At 37.7% G+C, this 19,906-nt stretch overlaps 1 protein-coding gene across 1 annotated transcript in view; it reads right to left on the bottom strand.

Moving 5' to 3' along the window:
• Window positions 1-15,012, bottom strand: part of LOC145693945 (low choriolytic enzyme-like) — a 38,533-nt gene extending 23,521 nt beyond the window's left edge. The window contains exon 1 of the mRNA XM_081770103.1: window positions 14,830-15,012. Coding sequence (XP_081626229.1) covers window positions 14,830-14,914 — 85 coding nt within the window. The 5' untranslated portion in view covers window positions 14,915-15,012. The remainder of the gene's footprint in view (window positions 1-14,829) is intronic.
• Between the last annotated feature and the right edge of the window lie 4,894 nt (window positions 15,013-19,906).

The raw sequence follows: 19,906 nt of genomic DNA, 5'->3' as shown, positions 1-19,906 counted from the left end.
TGCTTTGGAATCCTCAAATTCTGTGAACATTATCATGGAATGAAGCTCCTGAGCCCGTAGTGATGGAGCTCTAGTATTTGTATAACGGAAGTAAATCATGCTTAGGAGAAATTGACGATTGTAAATAAGAATCATAATTACTGCAGTTCCTTTTATTTAACATTAGTACTATGCACTTATTACACAATAACAATGCAACTTAAAAGAGCAGTCTTAATTTTACTATCTCCGCCTTATTCTTTCTTTTGTTTTTCATTCTTCAATTTACAGATACAAAAACTTTATAAAATTGTCCACGTTTTCCACAACATCCATTTAAGCACTGATAATTTCAAAGTGGAAATAAGATCCCATTAAATAGGATACAAATCTGTACATTTCACAAACAAATGTGTATACTCAAATATTTATAAGATGTATAGCGTACAAAATATTACACACTTTTTAACTCAGTAAAGGATAGAAAATCATGGAAATAAACACGAAAGAAAGCAAACCATCAATTTCCATTAGAGGCAACGGTAACAAAAATGTATAAACCAATAATTACTTTTTGTTCTCAATTTTTTGATGAGTCATAAGTCTAGCAATATTCTGGTACACAGTCAGATTAACATTCAAAGTAGGCCTATAGCTCTTCGAGTTAATTATCTGGAGCTACCTTCTTGCTAGTTCCTGGTTTCCACGTCGATAGCTAAATAAGAATATCATTCATATGGGGTAAAGCCCATTACGCTTAGTTTTGTAAGCAGTAACAAAGAGAATACATGCACCTACTGTATCTACAAACTTGTATAATGGTAGAAATAGGCTTGCAATCTAACGATAAATGATTAATACTGGTTACAGATTTCATACATAAAATAAAGAATATTACTTTTTGTCAATAATGACTGCTTCTGTCGTACAGACTGTACAGATACTCGCGTCTTCTATTCATGATTAAGGGACTGTGAAGTAGGTGGAGACAATCGATTTCCTTCTATTTCACACATAGCGTAGTTGAATCGGAAACACTGGTTCAAATCCTGAAGAGTGTAGTGACTGCGAGCATTAATACTGACATTCACATTGTTGTCACTATGTGATACAAGGACGTGAAGACTTAAAAGCTTCTAGGAGTAACAACAGAACAGTTATGGTTCTTGTTTCCTTCACGTGAGCGAGAAAAATAAGGTATTTGTGACTCATCGCATTCTCTCAAATGCAGAAATAAGAGCTATGACGTTTATTCCACCCAATTAATGTTCAGGTTTCTGTATAAGCTTAATGCTTCTGTTCACTTCTGATATCTGTCAAAATAAAGAGCTAATAAAAATAAATGAGATAACAAAGAGATAAAAAAGAGAATGAGATATATATGTATTTAAATTACTTCGTGGAATTCGATTATGGTAACCTGTCTTATTTCTAAAATCATTATAATCTTAAAATATAAGATTAGCCAATATTCGCTATTTTTTATTTTAACACATCACACAAAGTAACTCTATTCGAGATTATGAGGGTGTTTAACCACTTTTGACTCATTCTATTGAACTTAGTATTGACAGAAAGTAATTAAGGACATTCATATCTACTTATGTATGCTATGAGGCGCGTCTCTTAATTATCCATATAGCCCAAACACATCTGTTATAGACTTTAATAACTAGTTCAAAGTGAACATACATCTGGTGTTGGAAGGTTCAAGTATCAGCAATTCTCTCATTATGTCATTCAAATTATCGGAACGATTAACCAGCTGTCGACATATAGTAGCCAAAACGTTGTGAAATATTACAGTACGTTTGTTTTATCTTTTCACACTTCCCGCCAGTGCACTTGGTTTTCCTTTAAAGTATTTTCTTCTAGCACTCAAGTGAACGTTTTAATCCAATAGACGTCTTATTGCTTTTGTCGTGTACGTGACGTTAGTTGTCAGTCAGCTCATCAAATGAGGTCATTGCTGTTTGGCGGGTATTTGAAGTGCTCAGTTGCCACAGGCGAATAGGTGTGTTACTGTGATTTGTAAGTGGTGTCGCGTTTTGCTGTGTTTCCTAGCGTATTGTAACTGTCAACTTAACCGTGGCGTGGGAACAATGCGTTTGCAAACAGATCCACCCTATAGGCGGGAAGCGTCCCAAGATGAAACAAACGCACTCTAAAGTAATTCCATAGGAGATGGTCACACCAGTCATACAGACTTAACTTGTCTTCGCCTAACTTCTACATATTTGATCCAATGAAGGAAATCTTATTGGACACAAGAGCCCTCAACCAACAGGAATAACGGGTAAAAGTCTCGGCTCATCTCGATAATAAGCGTGTTTCATTACAATTCTTCGGAAGAGTTTAACTTGAAGATCTAGAATTATAACGAAATTTCAGGGACTGGTAAAGAAAAATCATGTGCTTCCAGAATACAGAAGCTTATAGTCAGGTGGCAAATATCTGCTGCCGTAGCAGAAGACTAAATAGAAAATAGAACATTAAACTTCAGTCCATACTCTACAGTTATCAAAATTCAATCAGTCACATCAGAACTGAAATAGTGATATATGGGTGTATGGTAATTATATTCTGTACTTACAACCAGTAGTGTGTAGTTTGGTATATGTTGGAATTATTTATCCTTTTCAGTACCGAAGCTATATGAGGCGTAGACCTACATTAGAAGGTGAAAACCGAACCAACATAATGTGTTCAAGTTTCAAATCTTTTCCATGGGAATAGAACACAGTACTCATCACGTTATCGAATAGACCAACAGGCAAGCCAATTTCAACTCTAGATTTCAATACTTGTTGAAAGAAATGAATTGCGAGGAAGTGAACGAAATCTAGCGACGAAGATAACAGCGTTTTTCGAAATCGTTTTAAATACTAAAATTTAATTCCAGACGCAATAAAAAGGGTAATTGGTAACTTCCCATTGCAAATAATCCAGCTTTCAATATTTAGTTTTGGTGGATAATTATGTGCCAACAAAATAAAACAAAAGAAACATATGGGACTAGGATAGGAATTGAAAGTAGTATCCATCTTATCGTGCCGGTGCGATAACTAATTCACTACTCAACTAGTCCTGGATCATAAACACACAAACTTTTAAATATCCCTTTCACCGTAACAGTAAACCGCAGACCATAGTCCGAGTCTCAACTCCGTTCCGCTACTTCGAAATTCTATTGCCCCCTCCTTTCTGATAAATCACAGTACATCCCGGTGGATAATGAACCAAAGACTTCAATGTATTTCACTTAAAACTGATTTTAAGAACGAGATTAAAAAGCATAATATGTTTGTAACCTCATCGTCAAAAGTGCCTTTACATCGCCGTGACGGGTATGTGACCGCGCAGTACTCTAAGGAAGGGATACTTGTATCAGGGGCGGATCCAGGACCAATTTCTGGGGGGGCGGTGGGTTGTCATGCTGCTACTTTTAAGAGCTTCAAACTTTGGGATGGGTTTTATTTATATATATAAAATAAGAAAGTTTCCTGTTCTGAGGGGGAACGGTCCCTTCCTGGATCCGCCCCTGGCTTGCATAAGAATTTGTGGTTAATTTTGAAGAGTTTTTGACTAAGGAAATAACGTAAGTATAGGGAGTAAAGACACAGATTTGAAGCATCAGTGCACTGTCATCTCTGAAAAGATTTCTATTCTCAGTTTTTCAATTTGTATGTTAAGTTAAACACCACATCTGTCACTGATTGCGTAGATCATCTTACTTTTTAAAATTGCCTCTGCAGCTTATTTGTCCCTTCATTAATCTCTAGACATGATGTAAATAGAAGGGAAAGAAAGAGATACATCTGTAAGATGTATGTAATTCACTAATAGACTATAGGGACCGACTGAGCTAATTACTGCTACTAGCGCTTTTAACTCTTTAGGAATTTACAACGACATGTGCGGAGGACACTTTTCTAAGTCCTAAATCTGTGCGTGAATTATTTAATTTTCCTCACTGTAATTATTTGAGAATGGAAACTGATTACGCTGAACGTGAATATGTTTTGCTGTCATTAAACGTTTGGCCGTAATAAATGTAAAAAAGGTTCTTATTATTATAAAAAAATATAAGTATTTATTCCGTGTATAGAACAATATAATACGGTAACAATCATAATCACTAATGCCCGCAGGACTTTTTCCAACTGGGAGGGGGGGGGCAAAAGACCGTTATAGAGTTTTTCGTTTTATTCTCTATATATGTTAAGTTAAAAGTCATAACATTTATCATTGATAGCCTATATCGCCTTTCTTCGCTGTAGCCTATTAGTCAGAACATTCATCACCAGACATGACGTCGAGAGAAGAGAAAGAAAGAGATATGAACAGTGGAGTAACTAATTTTACTGCGCCCTGGATCGATCGATCATCGACTTACTCATACCCGCCCCTGCCCCAAGCATTTCAGCTGCTGCGTTATGTATACGGTTCCATGTCAGAAGAGCCAAACAAAAGGACAAAGACAGAAAGGCCCGAGTCGAAACTGCCCCGCTCAAAAGGGCCCCACGTCAAACGGGCACTGGTCGAAAGGGGCCCCGCTACAAAAGGGCCCAAGTCAAATCGGCCCCACGTTAAAATGGCCCGGGTCTAAAGGTCTCCACAACAAAAAGACCCGAAACAAAACGCCTCTCGTAAAAAGTGACCGATTCAAAAGGTGCCTCGCTACAAAACGGCCCGAGTGAAAACGGCCCCAGGACAAAATGGTCTCCGCAACAAAAGGGCAGGAGTCAAAAGGGCCCGAATCGAAATAACCTCTTGGCAATGAACCCACTTCTGCCAGTGCTCTCGCCATTGTTGGAATCACTTCTGGAACGCAGTTTTTGAAATGTTGAGCAACCGTGCCGTCGCATTGCGCATGATGCCTTCTTTTGACTCATCAAAAGTGCCGGGTTAAAGAGTCCTGCGACAAAATTGCCCGAGTCAGAAGGGACCTGCCTCAAACGAGCCCGGGTCAAATGGGGCCCCGCTACAAAAAGGCCCGAGTCAAAAGGTCTCCGAAACAAAATGGCCCGAATCAAAACGCCTCATAAAAAGGGCCCGGGTCAAAAGGACCCCACGACAAAAGAACCCGAGTCAAAAGGCCCTGCGTCAAACGAGCCCGAGTCGAAAAGAGTCCCGCAACAAAAGTGCCCGAGTCAAACGGGCCTGCGTCAAAAGGTCTCCACAACAAAAGGGCCCGAGTCAAAAGGCCCGAATCAAAACGCCTCTCATCACAAGGGCCCGGGTCAAAAGTTCTCCGCAACAAAACGGCCCGAGAATCGCTTGTTAACACAACGCAAAAATTTGCGAGTTAGGTGGTGATAATAAACAATTATAATGACTGTCTGCATTTTTGCGTTACGTTACTATACTCAGAATTTTTGCCAAGATTGGTACGGAATGACACCCAACGTCAGTAACAGAGGCGACTCTTGAGGGAAGTGACATTGGTAAAATTAACATTTTACGAATGCAATCCACGAGTAGTTAACTGCGCAAAGGTATGATGGAATTTCATTTACAGCGAAAAACATTATGGTCTCGAAACAAAATTTCAAACAAAACACATCAAACCAATTTTTGTTCATTGATATGCATATTATGATGATTATACTTATTATTATATTACTTTTATTATTATTATCATTAATAATAATAACAATATACAAGATCAGTGGTAGCCCATGCCTTCAAACCAGTATATGCCACTGCTTGAAACTATGAACTCTACATTAACATCGGTCGTCTATCGATCATTTTATGTTACTCCCTCCCACTCTCCCAAGGTGTGCAAAGGTGTCTTACCCCTTACCCCAAAGCATGGAAACAATATTTTCGCAAACACAGCCAGGAGCAGAGAGGAAGTGACACAGAACCAGGGGCGGATCGAGAACGGACTTCTGGGGGAGCGGTGGGTTGTAATACTGCTACTTAGATCTACTTTTAAGAGCTCCAAACTCTGGGATGGCTTTTATTTATATATAAAATAAAGTTTCATCTTTGCCCCAATCGTCCTCCTGGATCCGCCCCTGCCTGTTCACAAGTCCTAAAGCTTTGAGAAACAGAAGTTGCAAGAACTTGTGAAATCCAGAGTCGTATCTTTTATAGCTTGTAAAGTATTAGACTAGTAATTTTGAGAAATAGGCCACAGATATCACTACCTCTTTTAATCATAGTTCCCCAATTGCCTCTCAATGCTGAATCTACATCGAAAATTCGACGCTCCCTCTAGGACTTGAACTCCAGAACCATGAACACTAAAGATACAGTCCTCTACACAGGCATACATTATTTGAAGAATTTTTGAAATTGAAACTAGCAGGAGAGAGATCACTTGTTGAACTAAATCAATGAATGAACGTAAATCCCGTCACGAATGTCTCCATAAATAGTATATGACTAGTACGTACCACTTTCAAGCGGCTATCTAAGTAAAATGTGAGATAAACCCATGTGTTTCTTTCATGCTAAAAAAACAAATAAAACCTACAATGTTCATTAAGTAAATTGCGGAGTAACGTTCAACAAACTATGTATTCTGACGTAAGATACTGAACATTCATATATACCTTACGTTGACTATGAACAGGGGCGGATCCAGGACCGACTTCTGGGGGGTTGTCATATTCCTACTTTTAAGGGTTCCAAACTTTGGGATGGGTTTTATTTATTTATATAAAATAAGAAATTTTCCTCTTCTAGGGGGGCGATCGCTCCCCCCTGGATTCGCCCCTGCAAGAACGCACACAGCTCGCTGTATAGCTGCAAGAGACCCATGGGTAATTATAGTTGCCCTCTTGTTACAACGCGTCCAGTAAAGGCGCACCTATCAAGGTCAGTTCCGGCAGTAGAACACGCAGTTGACTGTTAGAAACCAAGTGCAGCATGCAACTAGTACCTCCTGTTTACTTTTCACGAATATTTTTCACCTTCATGCGCACAGGTCACGTATTGTGTAATTTAATTGACATGCTGTGTCAAGTATATATGTCCTAAAAAGAAATGAGTACTCAAAAGGCAAAAACATGTAACTATATTTCTTTTCCTTTTTCTATTAGCCAGTGGAAGTTTGTATGACTGTTTCAACATCCTTGTAGTTTGCTTAGGATTCACTTCCTCTTTTTAGTTGAGCTTTTGGTTATGAATACCACGGCGGCAAGCCGTGGTTCTTATGATAGTGGCGTATTTTCGGAAATAATAAACGTAGACTCCGATGCTTTTGAAACGGACGATAAATGTAGTTTGTAGGAAGATTCTAGCATCAATTTATGTGACAAACATACCTCTTTCTATTTAAAAATATTGTTTGGTATACAATATGCGGCATTCAAGATGGCTGCCATGATGTACACTAAATCATTTAACGCAGTTTCTACACCAATGCCAAATTGTAACATTTCCTTTTCGTCCATCTGTGCGTCTCTTTGTTACTGCCCTAATATGATACATTTTTCTATTACATACATATGTTAAACATAGCACGCTCTGTCAAACAGATGATGTGTCAAAAATGATTCACATTCTCATTTGTGGGAATATTCAAGCCTAAGCTGAAGTGTAAAATCATAACCTTTTACATTTAAAACAATATTGTGTGATATGCTTAGGCTTGAATACACGAATTCAAGATACTTTCCATGGTGACCACAATCCGAATCAATGCAGTTTTTGCAATAATACCAATTGTATGTAACATTTATTTTTCCTCCCTCCACGCATGTCCTTCATATTGTTCTGTCCCAATACTTTTCACTAACCCTGTATATAGATCCACATGTCTTCTCACAGTAAAATAATCTAATCTTTTTCACAGAATATTTTTTACTATACTTTGATCCAGGGGTAAAAATGGAATTTTAGAACTAAGTGGAAAGTCAACAATAGATAAAGTTGGATTGGGCTATGTCACGAGAAAACCAACTTCGAAATACGAGAGTGCAAGCAAACTTTCATGGAGAACGACTTAAGCGATAGCGATTGTTGCAGAACAATCAACAAGCAAACAAAACTAATATCACCATTCAATTTTCCTATTTGTTACTAATAACCACAGATATTTTTCCTTCTTTTCACAAACACTTCAACTTGCTAAGCGGACACTATCCTCTTGTGCATGCCTCATCTCCACTCTTGCTTTGATCTCAAGCTTTTTACCCGTGGAACCTATTTACCGGGCCCTTTTGACCCGGGCCATTTCTGACTTGTGCCTTTTTGATGCGGGGCCCTTTCAACGAGGGCCGTTGGTTGACTCATGGTCGTACTTATTCTTGCCCTTTGGTAGCGGGGCCCCTTTTGACCCAGGTCCGTTTGCTGCAGTTCCCCTTCGACTCGGGCCCTTTCTTCGCGGAGTCATTTTACCTGCGCCCTTTCGACGCGGGGCTGGTTTGGCTCGTGCCCTTTTGAAGCGGACACTTTTGTCGTGGAACTCTTTGGACCCGGGTCCTTTTGATGAGGAGCGTTTTGATTTGGCCCTTTTGTTGCGGAGACCTTTTGATAAGGGCACTTTTGACGCGGGGCCGTTTGACTCGGGCCTTTTTTAGTTGGGCCCCTCTTGACCAGGGCCCGTTTGACGCAATTCCCTTTTGACTAGGGTCCATTTGTCGCGGAACTATTTTGACCCGGGCCCTTTTGATGAGTCAAGCGGTGTAAAGTAAAACATTTTTAAAAAATTGATATTTGCATGAGATACCGTTATCACTGCAATCGACAACTGGTACTTCAGTACAAAGAGAACGTTATACAAACGTTCAGTCTTAAGATACTTTTTAACATGTATATGAATTGTCCAATTCAAAATTGATTATACTGAATCTAATTGTCTTTTTCAAACCAAAGGCCGTGGGGTGGGGGTGGGGGGCTCTCATAATTTGTAAATGAGAGATACTGGCGACCATCATTTTTTGATTGTCGAGTGCATCTGATTTTGAAATTTTGCACCCTGGGTTATATTTGATGAATACACACGTTTTTATATTTGATGAATAATATTTACTATGTTATTTCGTTGGTTGGATCAGGGCATAATGTCCCTTTCAACATCTATTCAATATGAGACATGCACCTCTGCTTAACATGGAATTAGAACCACATGAGCTCACCGGGAGTGGAACCCGGGTCTCCCGTCTTGAAGTTGTGTACGCGCTTGATGACAAAGGAATACTGATATAGAGATACGTATCAATTCAATGGAACACCTGAAAAAATGTAACTTACTAGATCACTATAGGGCTGCACTACTTTTCGCCCTTAGAACAGCTCTGATGTGACTTAATGGAGTCATAGATGAGGTGATTAGCAAGAGTGGAATACTGCATCAGTCTGCGTGTAGTTCTCTCTACGTCGGACGGTATTAGTCCATTATTCGGCGGGCCAGGAGTATTGTTCAATTTCATCTACATGTTCCTCAAATCACGACACAACAGCTTCAGCTGTATGAATGGGCGCATTATCATCCTGGAATATGGCATAATTGACCGGAAACACCATCCCGCGCATAGGATACAAACGGTCCCCCAAAATCGGATCATAATCACAGCAAGGGCGAGACCGGTAAGCGTCAACATAGAACCCCATAAAAGCCAAGATATTGCCTCCCACATGGTCACAAAGTGTCCACCATGTTTCATGATTGGGTGGAGACACTGCATATTATACACTTCTCTGGTGTCTGACCACATAAACACGATCGTGATTTGAAATATAATGAACGAAGACTCATCCAACCATATCACACGTTTCCAGACATCAGCAGTCAATGCTGCATATTCGCGTCAACATAGGCGTGTGCTAAAGCTTTATGGTCCCTTATCAACAGTTTCAGTTGTGCAACAAACCCATTATGTCCCTATCATGCAATTCGGGGCGGAATGATTTCGACATAGGCTGTGAGAACTGGTGCTCACAGCCTTGGGTCACTTTCATCACAGTCGAACGACAGTTCTAAGTGACAATCAGCTTTAATGTTCGGCAGTGCCTGTAACAGGGGGCTTCATTCCAACCTCTGTTCTTTTTCGCTAACGTGTTTTTGCCGTGAGTTTTGTTGGCAGTAATAATCTTAGGCACTGATCCTCACAATACATTCAACACATATAGCACTTTCGTTACACCAACAATTTGGCCTCATTGGAAATAAGAGGCTAACTATTTTACACTATCACTGTCTGTTCAGATCGCTGCACACTGCTATTCTATTGCTCTTCATAAAAGTTTCCCCTAACACATCACCAGCATCCTGAAGCCTCTTCTATCAGTAAACAGAAAACAGTCTTGCATTTATTTGTTGAAGTTTCAGTTCTTTTTCTAGCACTAAAATTATATCAGACGTGAACTGATAGTTCTTGAATCCGAACAACCAGGAATCTGACCAAGAACTCCTAGCGGTGCAACAAAAGTGCGTTCGCTACCTACTACTCCAGCTCGTGAGCTGAAGATCTTTTTCAATTTAATGTTGCATAATTATCCATCAAGGCTAAAAGAGACGGTGGATGATAGTGGAATGACAAAACGGGAGATTACCGAGAAAAGCCATAAGCATGATGTTTGTCGACTGCAAAGTCCATTTGGCTGGGCTGGATCGAGCCAAATACCCCATGCGCCACAGGTGAGAGATCTACTACTGAACCACTCATTCCCCGAAACAAGTTATTGTATATGATATTACAGATACACATTTTAACATTACTGTCGCAAAGAAACTTTCACAAAATCAATTTAAACCAAAAATACCCACAAGGACTCATGTAGATTTTGTTTTTGAAAGCCTGATGAATACTATGTTTTTTAAAAACAAAATTCGTTTCAAATTAATTAAGTAGTAGTTATATTTCTTCATTAAGTTGCTTGAACGAGTGGATTGTTTCCGTGAACTAGCTGGAAACATGCAAAGCCCGATCCCTAACAAATAACACGAAGACTTAGGACTCCTGTCAGAGAACATGCGTTATTTACACTAAATTTTGTTTAAAATACATAAGTTTATCTAACCTAATTTGTAAGCATTAGTTCTATCTGTACTTGTTTTTGCACACTTTTTTTAAATCAACTTTTTGCATTTCACGTAACCTCCATTAGTACCAAGCTAAAGCAACAATTCTCTCACGTCTTGACAGTACTGTCACATAACCATTATAGGTACCGGTATTATGTTCCATGTACTCTTTCAGTACTAGGTCATATTTGAAGATAAATAACGCTCAGAGAGAAACAGAACGTCTTCTGTCTTAGGGAATGACTTTTGATTGCTGAAATTCTTCGGTTCCCCTTACCTTACAGGTATGACATATGCGTAAATTATATATAACGAGTGTTGAAAAAGAAATGAGCTGAAGGCTGTAATGTTCACACCGGTGATAGATGATAATATTATTGTGTGTGTAACAAATAGGTGTTTCGACAAGAGAGCGGAAGTTCACAACCCGCGGCTAGAATCACGTGTACAAGCCACGCAGCGACGGAAATACGCTAGTTGACTCCCGGGGCAAGAACTCGCCTTAGATCCTCCCTGACCAATCAAACCAAACCACTGTCCCAAATATTTGCCCAATTTTGCGACTTTCCAATCCGGCGCCCGGGGCATATAAATAGTATATTACCTCTAATTTCCATATGCTAATTTGCAACACTCCAGCAGTACGATTGCTTCTAGACTAGGGATGGCCAGAACCGGTTCCTGGCGGAACCGGTTTTCGGGTCTGAACAGATCCGGTTCCGGAACCGGTTTTTCGGTTCCAAGTCTGGAACCGGTTCTTCGGATCCAGGTCCGGAACCGGTTCTTTAAATCCAGGTCCGGAACCGGTTCTGAAAATCAGATCTTCAAGAACCGGTTCCTCGCAGAACCGGTTCCGTGGAACCGAAAATTTGTGACCATCCCTACGCTAAACCCGAGCTGCTGGCAGGCTGTGAACAGTGTGCTAGATGAAATGATGGAATCGACAGGCAGGCGCCTTTGTGATGGACAAACACCGTGTGCTTGGTTTCCTTGGGGTTCTCCCGTTTCCTCCCACTTTATTCATTCCACCATTACATTCATTACTCATCATCACCGTCTCCTTTAGCCTAACTGGCATAACCGTGGGACGTAAAACTCAAAGATTTCATTTCATTTTTTTGACAGGCAGGCGCCCAGGCGGCGGCCGCTTGTTATATTTGGCTAAATAAACTGGGTAACTGGTAAACTCATTGGCTAAATAGGCAAACTGGCCAACTCATTTGGCTAAACGCCCACTGGTGGACCAAAATTTTTTTGTGGGGGCACAAGCGCATGGTCCTCTTTGCAGTGTTTTGAAGGTGAACTCTGTGCCTCCTTCGGGGGTTTTACGGGTCTTTGGGGGCTTTCGAATCAAGGTCTGGAACCGGGTTTTGAGATCCAGATCTGAAACCCGTTCCCAAGATCCAGTTCTGGAACCGGGTTTTTGGATCCAGGTCTGGAACCGGTTCCTAAGATCCAGTTCTGGAACCGGGTTTTCGGATCCAGGTCTGGAACCGGTTCCTAAGATCCGGTTCTAGAACCAGGTTTTCGGATCCATGTCCGGAACCGGTTCTGAAACCGGAACTTTCTGGCCATCCCTATTCTAGACAATATGAGTCATTTTGCCCAGAAAATGCATTTGCAGCAATAATAATTGTGCTCCCAATTCAAACTTGCCGTTATAAAATGTAACTTCTCAAGGTACTAACAATACAGTTTAATCAAACGCAGGGTATATATGTAATTACTTTTTATATGCCTTCTTCACTGGTCAAATGGCTCACATGCACACCTTTAGTGCACATGTTCCTCGGTTTGACTTGCGATAGAAGTACATTCAATGAGTTGAGTTGATTTTCTGCTTAACTCCCGTGCAGCAGCGAGGCTACATGAGACGTTGACATAGTGATTAACGTGGAATCCAAACCACATGAGCTCCCGCCTGAAATCGAATCCTAATCTTCCAGGAAATACATTGAAATATAAACGCATTTCGTTGGTTCAAATTCCACCTTAAATTGAAGGTCTGAATCTCATATAGTTTCAGTAATGGGTTTGTGTATAGCCCGCTCCCCCCAGTTCTTTGTCACCGGAACTGGTAGAGTCACTACTACTACTACACTACTACTATTATTATATTATCACTACTACTACTATTACTATTACTACTATTACTACCGGTAATAGTAGTACTACTTCTACTACTTCTATTGTACTTATATAGAGAACAGAACCCAACCAACCCCTGCGGAACTTCTAACCCGTTCCTACTACTAGTACTACTACTACTATTGCTATTAAATACTACTACTACTACTACTACTACCGCTACTACTACTACTACTATTACTACTACCGCTACTACTACTACTTATACTAAAGCTTCCTTATCACAAGATTTACATCTTACATCTTTTTACATGCGATTCCGATTCATTATGAACTAATATGAATCGTTAGAATCACTATGATTCGTTAAAAATCACTGGGGGGAGCGGGCTATACTCAATCCCAGTACTGAAAGGGACACTAAAGTATGTATAATTCAACTAAACGAAGATTTTAGATTGGTTCACCTATTCTTAATCTGTACATGAAGGTGTAACAGGACTCATTTTGTAGTTCCACAGCTTTTTTGGTTAAATTTACACTTATCTTTCACTCTGCTCTTATACAAACATGTTTAGTATTGCTAAATTTATGTATATATAACGAAAAAGTTCAGTCAGCCATATATAGGCCTACGTGTATCTTTGCTACTCAATTACTTTGTTAAACACACAGAACCTAAATCCAACAAAATTTTAATTTTAGATAAAAGTTAGTAAAACTATTATTTGTGAATATTGATATTCGAACACTGAAACTTTTAACTATTTACCCTATAATGTTATAATGTAACAAACCTATTTTCTGGAAAATACTAAAACATGTAGCAGCACTTCTTTCCAATCGGTAATGACACAGCCGCAAGTCATCCATACTGCTTTAAAGAATGTCACATACATAATACAACAAGCAACATATTATAAAATAAGCGGATATTTAATTATAAATATGAAATCAATTGTAAACACATTGAGACAAGACGGCTCAAGATATACTTCTCACCAAAAGATCTATCTTGGAATCGGTTCTTATCAGAAAAAGATGGACACATTCCTAAACAAGTGAGTATTAGTATGCGAGACGGAGCGACACTATCGACATCGCTCTCGCTCTCGCAGTGAAAGTTATGAACTAAAACAGTGTACTTCCGGATTCCCTTTGACTGTCATGGGCCTGCTAATAATTAATGTCGTGATATTTGATTGTACTTTAAATATAATAATAATAATAATAATAATAATAAGAAGAAGAAGAAGAAGAAGAAGAAGAAGTATAATGTAGTTTGTATAAAACTATTATCCGTAGCCTATATCTAGTTTGTATGAAACTATTGCGATAAAGTAAACTTCATAAATTATCTGAATGAGCAATTAGGAGTCTATATAGTAATTTAGCATAGTTATAATTAATGTGTTTTCGTTCCCATGAATGCAATAGGGCTACATATCTCCTCATTATTCGCTTCCTCAACTATTTTGAGCCTTTAATGTGTTGCAGCATATCATACTGACAATTAGATAGGTAGTCATAATGTTCTGGCTAATGTGTGCGTGTATTTTAACTAGTATATTTTGTCTCGTCTCGAATTCGAGTCGAGTCGAGACAGAAACTGTCGAGCCGAGACTCGAGTCGAGACGGAAATATATTTTCGAGTCGAGACAACATTTTCTCGAGACGAATCGAGACAGGCTTAAATCTCGACTCGACTCGACTCGTGCGCATCCCTTTGAATGAATTTAAACAATCATATTTGTAAAACCCACTCTTTTGAAACTTACCAATGTACCGTAGAGGAAAGCTGTCCAATGCTACAATAAAACTACTTGAAAACACAAATAATTGAAAAGAACAAAAATCTTTCATTTTCTCACAAAATCAACCGAAAAAATAATTCATTAACAGAGGAACAACACACGCACACGTCACTAACATGCATAAACTCTCTTTCATAACTAAAAGAATAAGCTATTTTTCTACAGAAAAAGAATAAATGAGATTATGACTATCTCCACAAATATTCATGCTAACTTCCTGTTGAAAGCCAGTTGCAGTGAAGAATGGAAAAACATCAAGGAACAGTTATTTTGCTTCCCGCATTGCGTTTTATCATTTTTTCGTTTCCTGATATTTAGTATGTCGTTTGAAAATGAAACAGCTTCGGAAGTCAAGCTCTGTCATCATTTAGTTGTTGTTTTTTTCTTCAGTAATTAGTACAAAAGCCTAGTCTACTTACAGTGAGCCTCACCTCGATTTTTCATTTGTTTTTTACCTTCTTTCTTTCTTTTATTTTTCGAACAGGACAGTATGAAGTTAAACTTTTCTTTTATCAATGACCCTGCACGGAAATTTATATTTCAGAGGAGATAGAACATGCTTCTGCTTTATTTATTTTTTAAAAAAAAAGTAAAATAAAAGAATCACTAATCACCTCAGGAAGTTCTTGTTTCCATGTGTTGCAATGTGGCATAACTAATATTTACAGTTAAACTTGATATAATAATCTGTATGTTATGTTCTAATGTAGATTTTGTTCATGTTGTAATCCTGGAAATGTACCTCCATTGCAGGTTCACGAACGGACTTCCTCAGTCCACAGTGGCTCATTGGTAGAGCGTTCACCTCTGGGGCCTGAAGTCTCTGGTTCGAGCATTTATTAACATTTAAATATACACAAGTCATTACACAATATACTCCATTAATAAAATGGTTTTAGATGTTGTTATCACTCTTTTTATTGACCTTTTGTGACGTAGAAGGGTTTTGATAACTTCTAGGTGAAATTAGGAAAAAAAAATACGGGTATAAATTTTGTACTAAATTTACGAAACGAGATCAGACAGGAAAAGCATAGAGGAAGTTCGGGTGTTATGGAATACCATTTTGGTTTCGATTGTAACTCAGTTAATAATCGCACATTTACAACGATATTGTATATCTATGCGATAAATTACTTCCATTTTCTTCTAGTTATTTTGGACAACGGTGCTTAAAAGTGCACAATTTGTTGATAATAAGAAGAAGAAAATAATAATATGCTGTTGATTTTATGTTGATAATCAGATAATGTGAGTTGTTAAAAGGAAGATAGTTATTTTGTTTGGTTGCTATGATAACAGAATAATAATTTTCATGAAGGTTCTGAAAATAAAAGGTAATGTTGCCACAAGTGACGTGTCTGATTTAATGTAATTTGATCGTGTTGACATATCTAAAAATTACACGAACTGTGCGCTGAATGTACGAGTAATAATAAGTAGTTAATCGTTACACATTGAAACAAAAAAGAAAACAACTATATGCATTACATATTTGGCTTTATTTATGCGTACCTTGATGAAGAAGTTTCGTTACATGGGGTGGGCAAAATTGATAATTTGTCAGATAATCACTTTGGAGGGTAATATGGAAATAGTTGGGCAATATGGAATACAAATGTTATAGAAAAAATACATGAGTTTCCTGTTGTAAATGCAATGAATACAGTGACAATATATGAAACTTCTGAATGCCGAACCATAACTGAACGTCATTACTTGCAAAAGTCACAAATATAATACTCTGCTTCAGGACCAGCGCAGTCGTACGCTCACATTAAACATGGTGAACACTGGACCCAAAGCTCACCCCTTGTATCATCAGAAAATTTGCTGTAATAAAAAGTACACTTAGCATCTTTGTCACCAGGCACTGTGCCAGGTAGATTGTCGCGTTCTGATAAGAATGTCAGATTTAAATGATATATCGTCATTGCTTGACTCTTCTTCGTAAACTGTCACTAAATTCTTGCTAGCACTTTCCTTCGACCTCTTCTGACATGGCAGATGAATACAACGTTGAGAAACCCTTTTCGCACACATTCATCATTTTTTTTTTTTTCTTAATGTAATAATAAGTTTCGTTTCTAGTTGTGTTTTGTAAGGAGATCCGGTAATAATCGAGGTGGAACTATTTTTACTTCTTTATTCAAAGTTTGTGGTAAAGGAAATATTTGCTGTGGTAGGATACCGTCTGACGTTTTAGAAGAACGTGCCACTTGTAGCATTTCTGGATCTTGGAAACTATTTTGTAGCGTAGTCGCAGCCTCAGACATATTGTTCTTGTCTGCAGCGTGGGGAACAGGTTGTCGATGCAAAACCTCAATTGAGATAGCATCATTCAGTGATGCCAATTGAAGGGAAATTTCCCTTGGCGCAGGGAAATTTTGAGTAAATTTTTGAGGAAATTGCTTGTAATCTCTCAATTAGTGCTCTCAAACGAGTCGGGTTACGTGTCGGGTCGGGTCGGGTCAGTCGGGTCAGCTCGGGTCGGGTTGTCGGGTCAGGCTACTCGGGTCGGGCTGTCGGGTCGGGTCAGTCGGGTCAGCTTGGGTCAGTTCACTTTGGTCAACTGAGTTTAGGTTGAGTTTAAATTCGGCTGGAGTCGATAGCTGCTGTTTTTCACTAGCTGCCTAATTAAAAATAGCAATTTTCAATTGATTTTATAGAAACCATAAATCTATTTTGAACACTTGCAGCTAGTGTTTTTATGGTAAATGCTTATTTTTGTGCTTGTGTGTACTTTAATTTTTAAATCTGGAATCGACTGTAATATTAATATCTACGCCAATATGGAGTCTGGATTTAGAACAAAACTAGAAGTTGTTTAAGCAACACCAAAAGAGATATTGGATATGGACGACCAAGCCCAAGCAGGGCCGCGGTGGCTCAATGGTAGAAAATTCATTTCTGGTGCATGGTGTCCGGTAGCGTAGCTAGAGTTTTTTCAGGGGAGGCCAATGAAAGGCCCAAGAGGATTTTGAGGGGACCATCTCCAATATATATATATATATATATATATATATATATATATATATATATATATATATATATATATATATATATAGTGTGTGTGTGTGTGTGTGTGTGTGTGTGTGTGTGTGTGTGTATTCAAGGTGAATGTTTCCATCTTTGTGGTTCATGATTTTACTCTTTGGAAAACAGTGAAAATATAAGAATTTAGTACCTCAAAAAACTACGATTTATTAATGCAATTGATTTCTAATACAAGTAAATAGTTTTTTTTTAATCATGGCTAGGGTTACCAGACGTACTCTTTTAAGAGTACATGTACTCTTTTCAAGGCATGTACTTTTGTACTCTCTCTTTTTTCAGTGATGTACTCTTTTGTACTCTTTTTACGTGGGCTAATTGATGTGAATTTCAACATGCTAACGAACAAATAGCCCTACTATATGTGATTGCTTTGTGAGTGACTGATTTGTTTTAAAAAGGCGTAACTGAAAACTTTTTTTTTTCTTTTTACAGAATAGTATTGTCATTTGTTTATTGTTCTTTATTTTAGTGATTTAGACGTAGAGCAAAGGTTTCTGTTGTAGTGTACAGTATATTAAAAGTTTTATTATGTTTTTTGTACAATAGAAAATAGTTCTTATGCTGAAATATTTTTTTTCGTGTTTGCACCTTATTTTTAGTCTCTCTTTTCGGGTAATCCTTTGCTACCCAATTCCGCGGATAATCGGTGCTTTACTGTATTTTAGTGGAAAGAATGTTGAACATTTTTGGTTATCAAACTCATTATTACAATTATTCTTAATAATAAATTATGGAAAACTTGTTTAATATTCATCTATTATTATTATTATTACAGTGAAATTTCAGTTACACTTTATTCATTTATATTTTTTTCAAAAGTCATTGCTAAGTGTACTCTTTTTTCACTTTCACAATCTGGTAACCCTAATCATGGCGTTTAAAATATGTGTAGTTGGTTGACTTAAGTAGAAGCAAACACACTTTTACAGGTAAAGAAAATAACTTATAGGTTAATGCCTCTACTTGAAGAGGATCTTTCTATTCGTGTGGGCAGCAGCAAACATATCCACAACTTGTTAAAGATCTAACGATTTAGCAATTTTCTTCTCAATATAAAGTAACACTGAGCTTTTCAATCTATCATGAGTCATTGAATTGCGTATACAAGTCTTTAATCTTTTCAAGGAAGAGAATGACCTTTCACATGTAACACTAGAAACTGATATAATCATAGAGATGATACCTAGCTTGTAGGTTTCTAGGTATGCGTTTTTGTAGACACAAAGAAGATCAACGAAATTCGTTAAGGAATCAGCTTTGGTTTTCTTCTCTCTTCATACAACTTAATTGTTAGAGCAACCCCTATTATGCTTTATTTCTTGTTTAATTATGCTTTTTTTCAAATTATGCTTTATTGTTAATTTCAATTATTATTTTACATTAATCGTATAATATATAATATTTATTATACATTAAATATTCTAAATATCTTGATCTATTTATTGATATTTTTTGCAACTAGTTTCTCTCATATGTAATGAACTTTCTACTTAATTCATTGTAAAGAGATGTGCTTTGCTCGAATAATTTTTTTCTATCATTTGTGTGCGCCTTACAGGTACATATATACAGAAAGGGAAAATAAAAGATGCCACCAAAAAGTACAGAAAGTGCTTAAGTTCAAAAAGTCAACATAACAATATAGTATGGAGTTCTTGCATACTATTCATTGTTGGCGGAAAAATTTCTTCTTTTACTTTTTTTCTTTTCTCCACATCAAAGCATTACACCGAAAAGTTTACAGAAATGAAACTAAGATTTTCATTGTTGCATTGTTATATTGTCAATGATTTTGCATTGTAAATATTAGTTTTAAAAAATATTAACACAGTATGTTAAACTTTCAGTTAAAGAGAATTTTCCAAGAATTGTGTTATATATTTTAAATTATGCTTTATTCTTTATTTTCTAAAATTATGCTTTTAAAACTAGTTTCTTCTGGGCCCTTAGACAATCGCAATCATGTTCAAGGTACCAACCATAT

This window comes from Thermobia domestica, chromosome 9 (assembly GCF_964235325.1).
Source record: "Thermobia domestica chromosome 9, izTheDome1.hap1.1, whole genome shotgun sequence".
Taxonomy (NCBI): domain Eukaryota; kingdom Metazoa; phylum Arthropoda; class Insecta; order Zygentoma; family Lepismatidae; genus Thermobia; species Thermobia domestica.
This window is presented reverse-complemented; position numbering and strand designations above follow the sequence as displayed.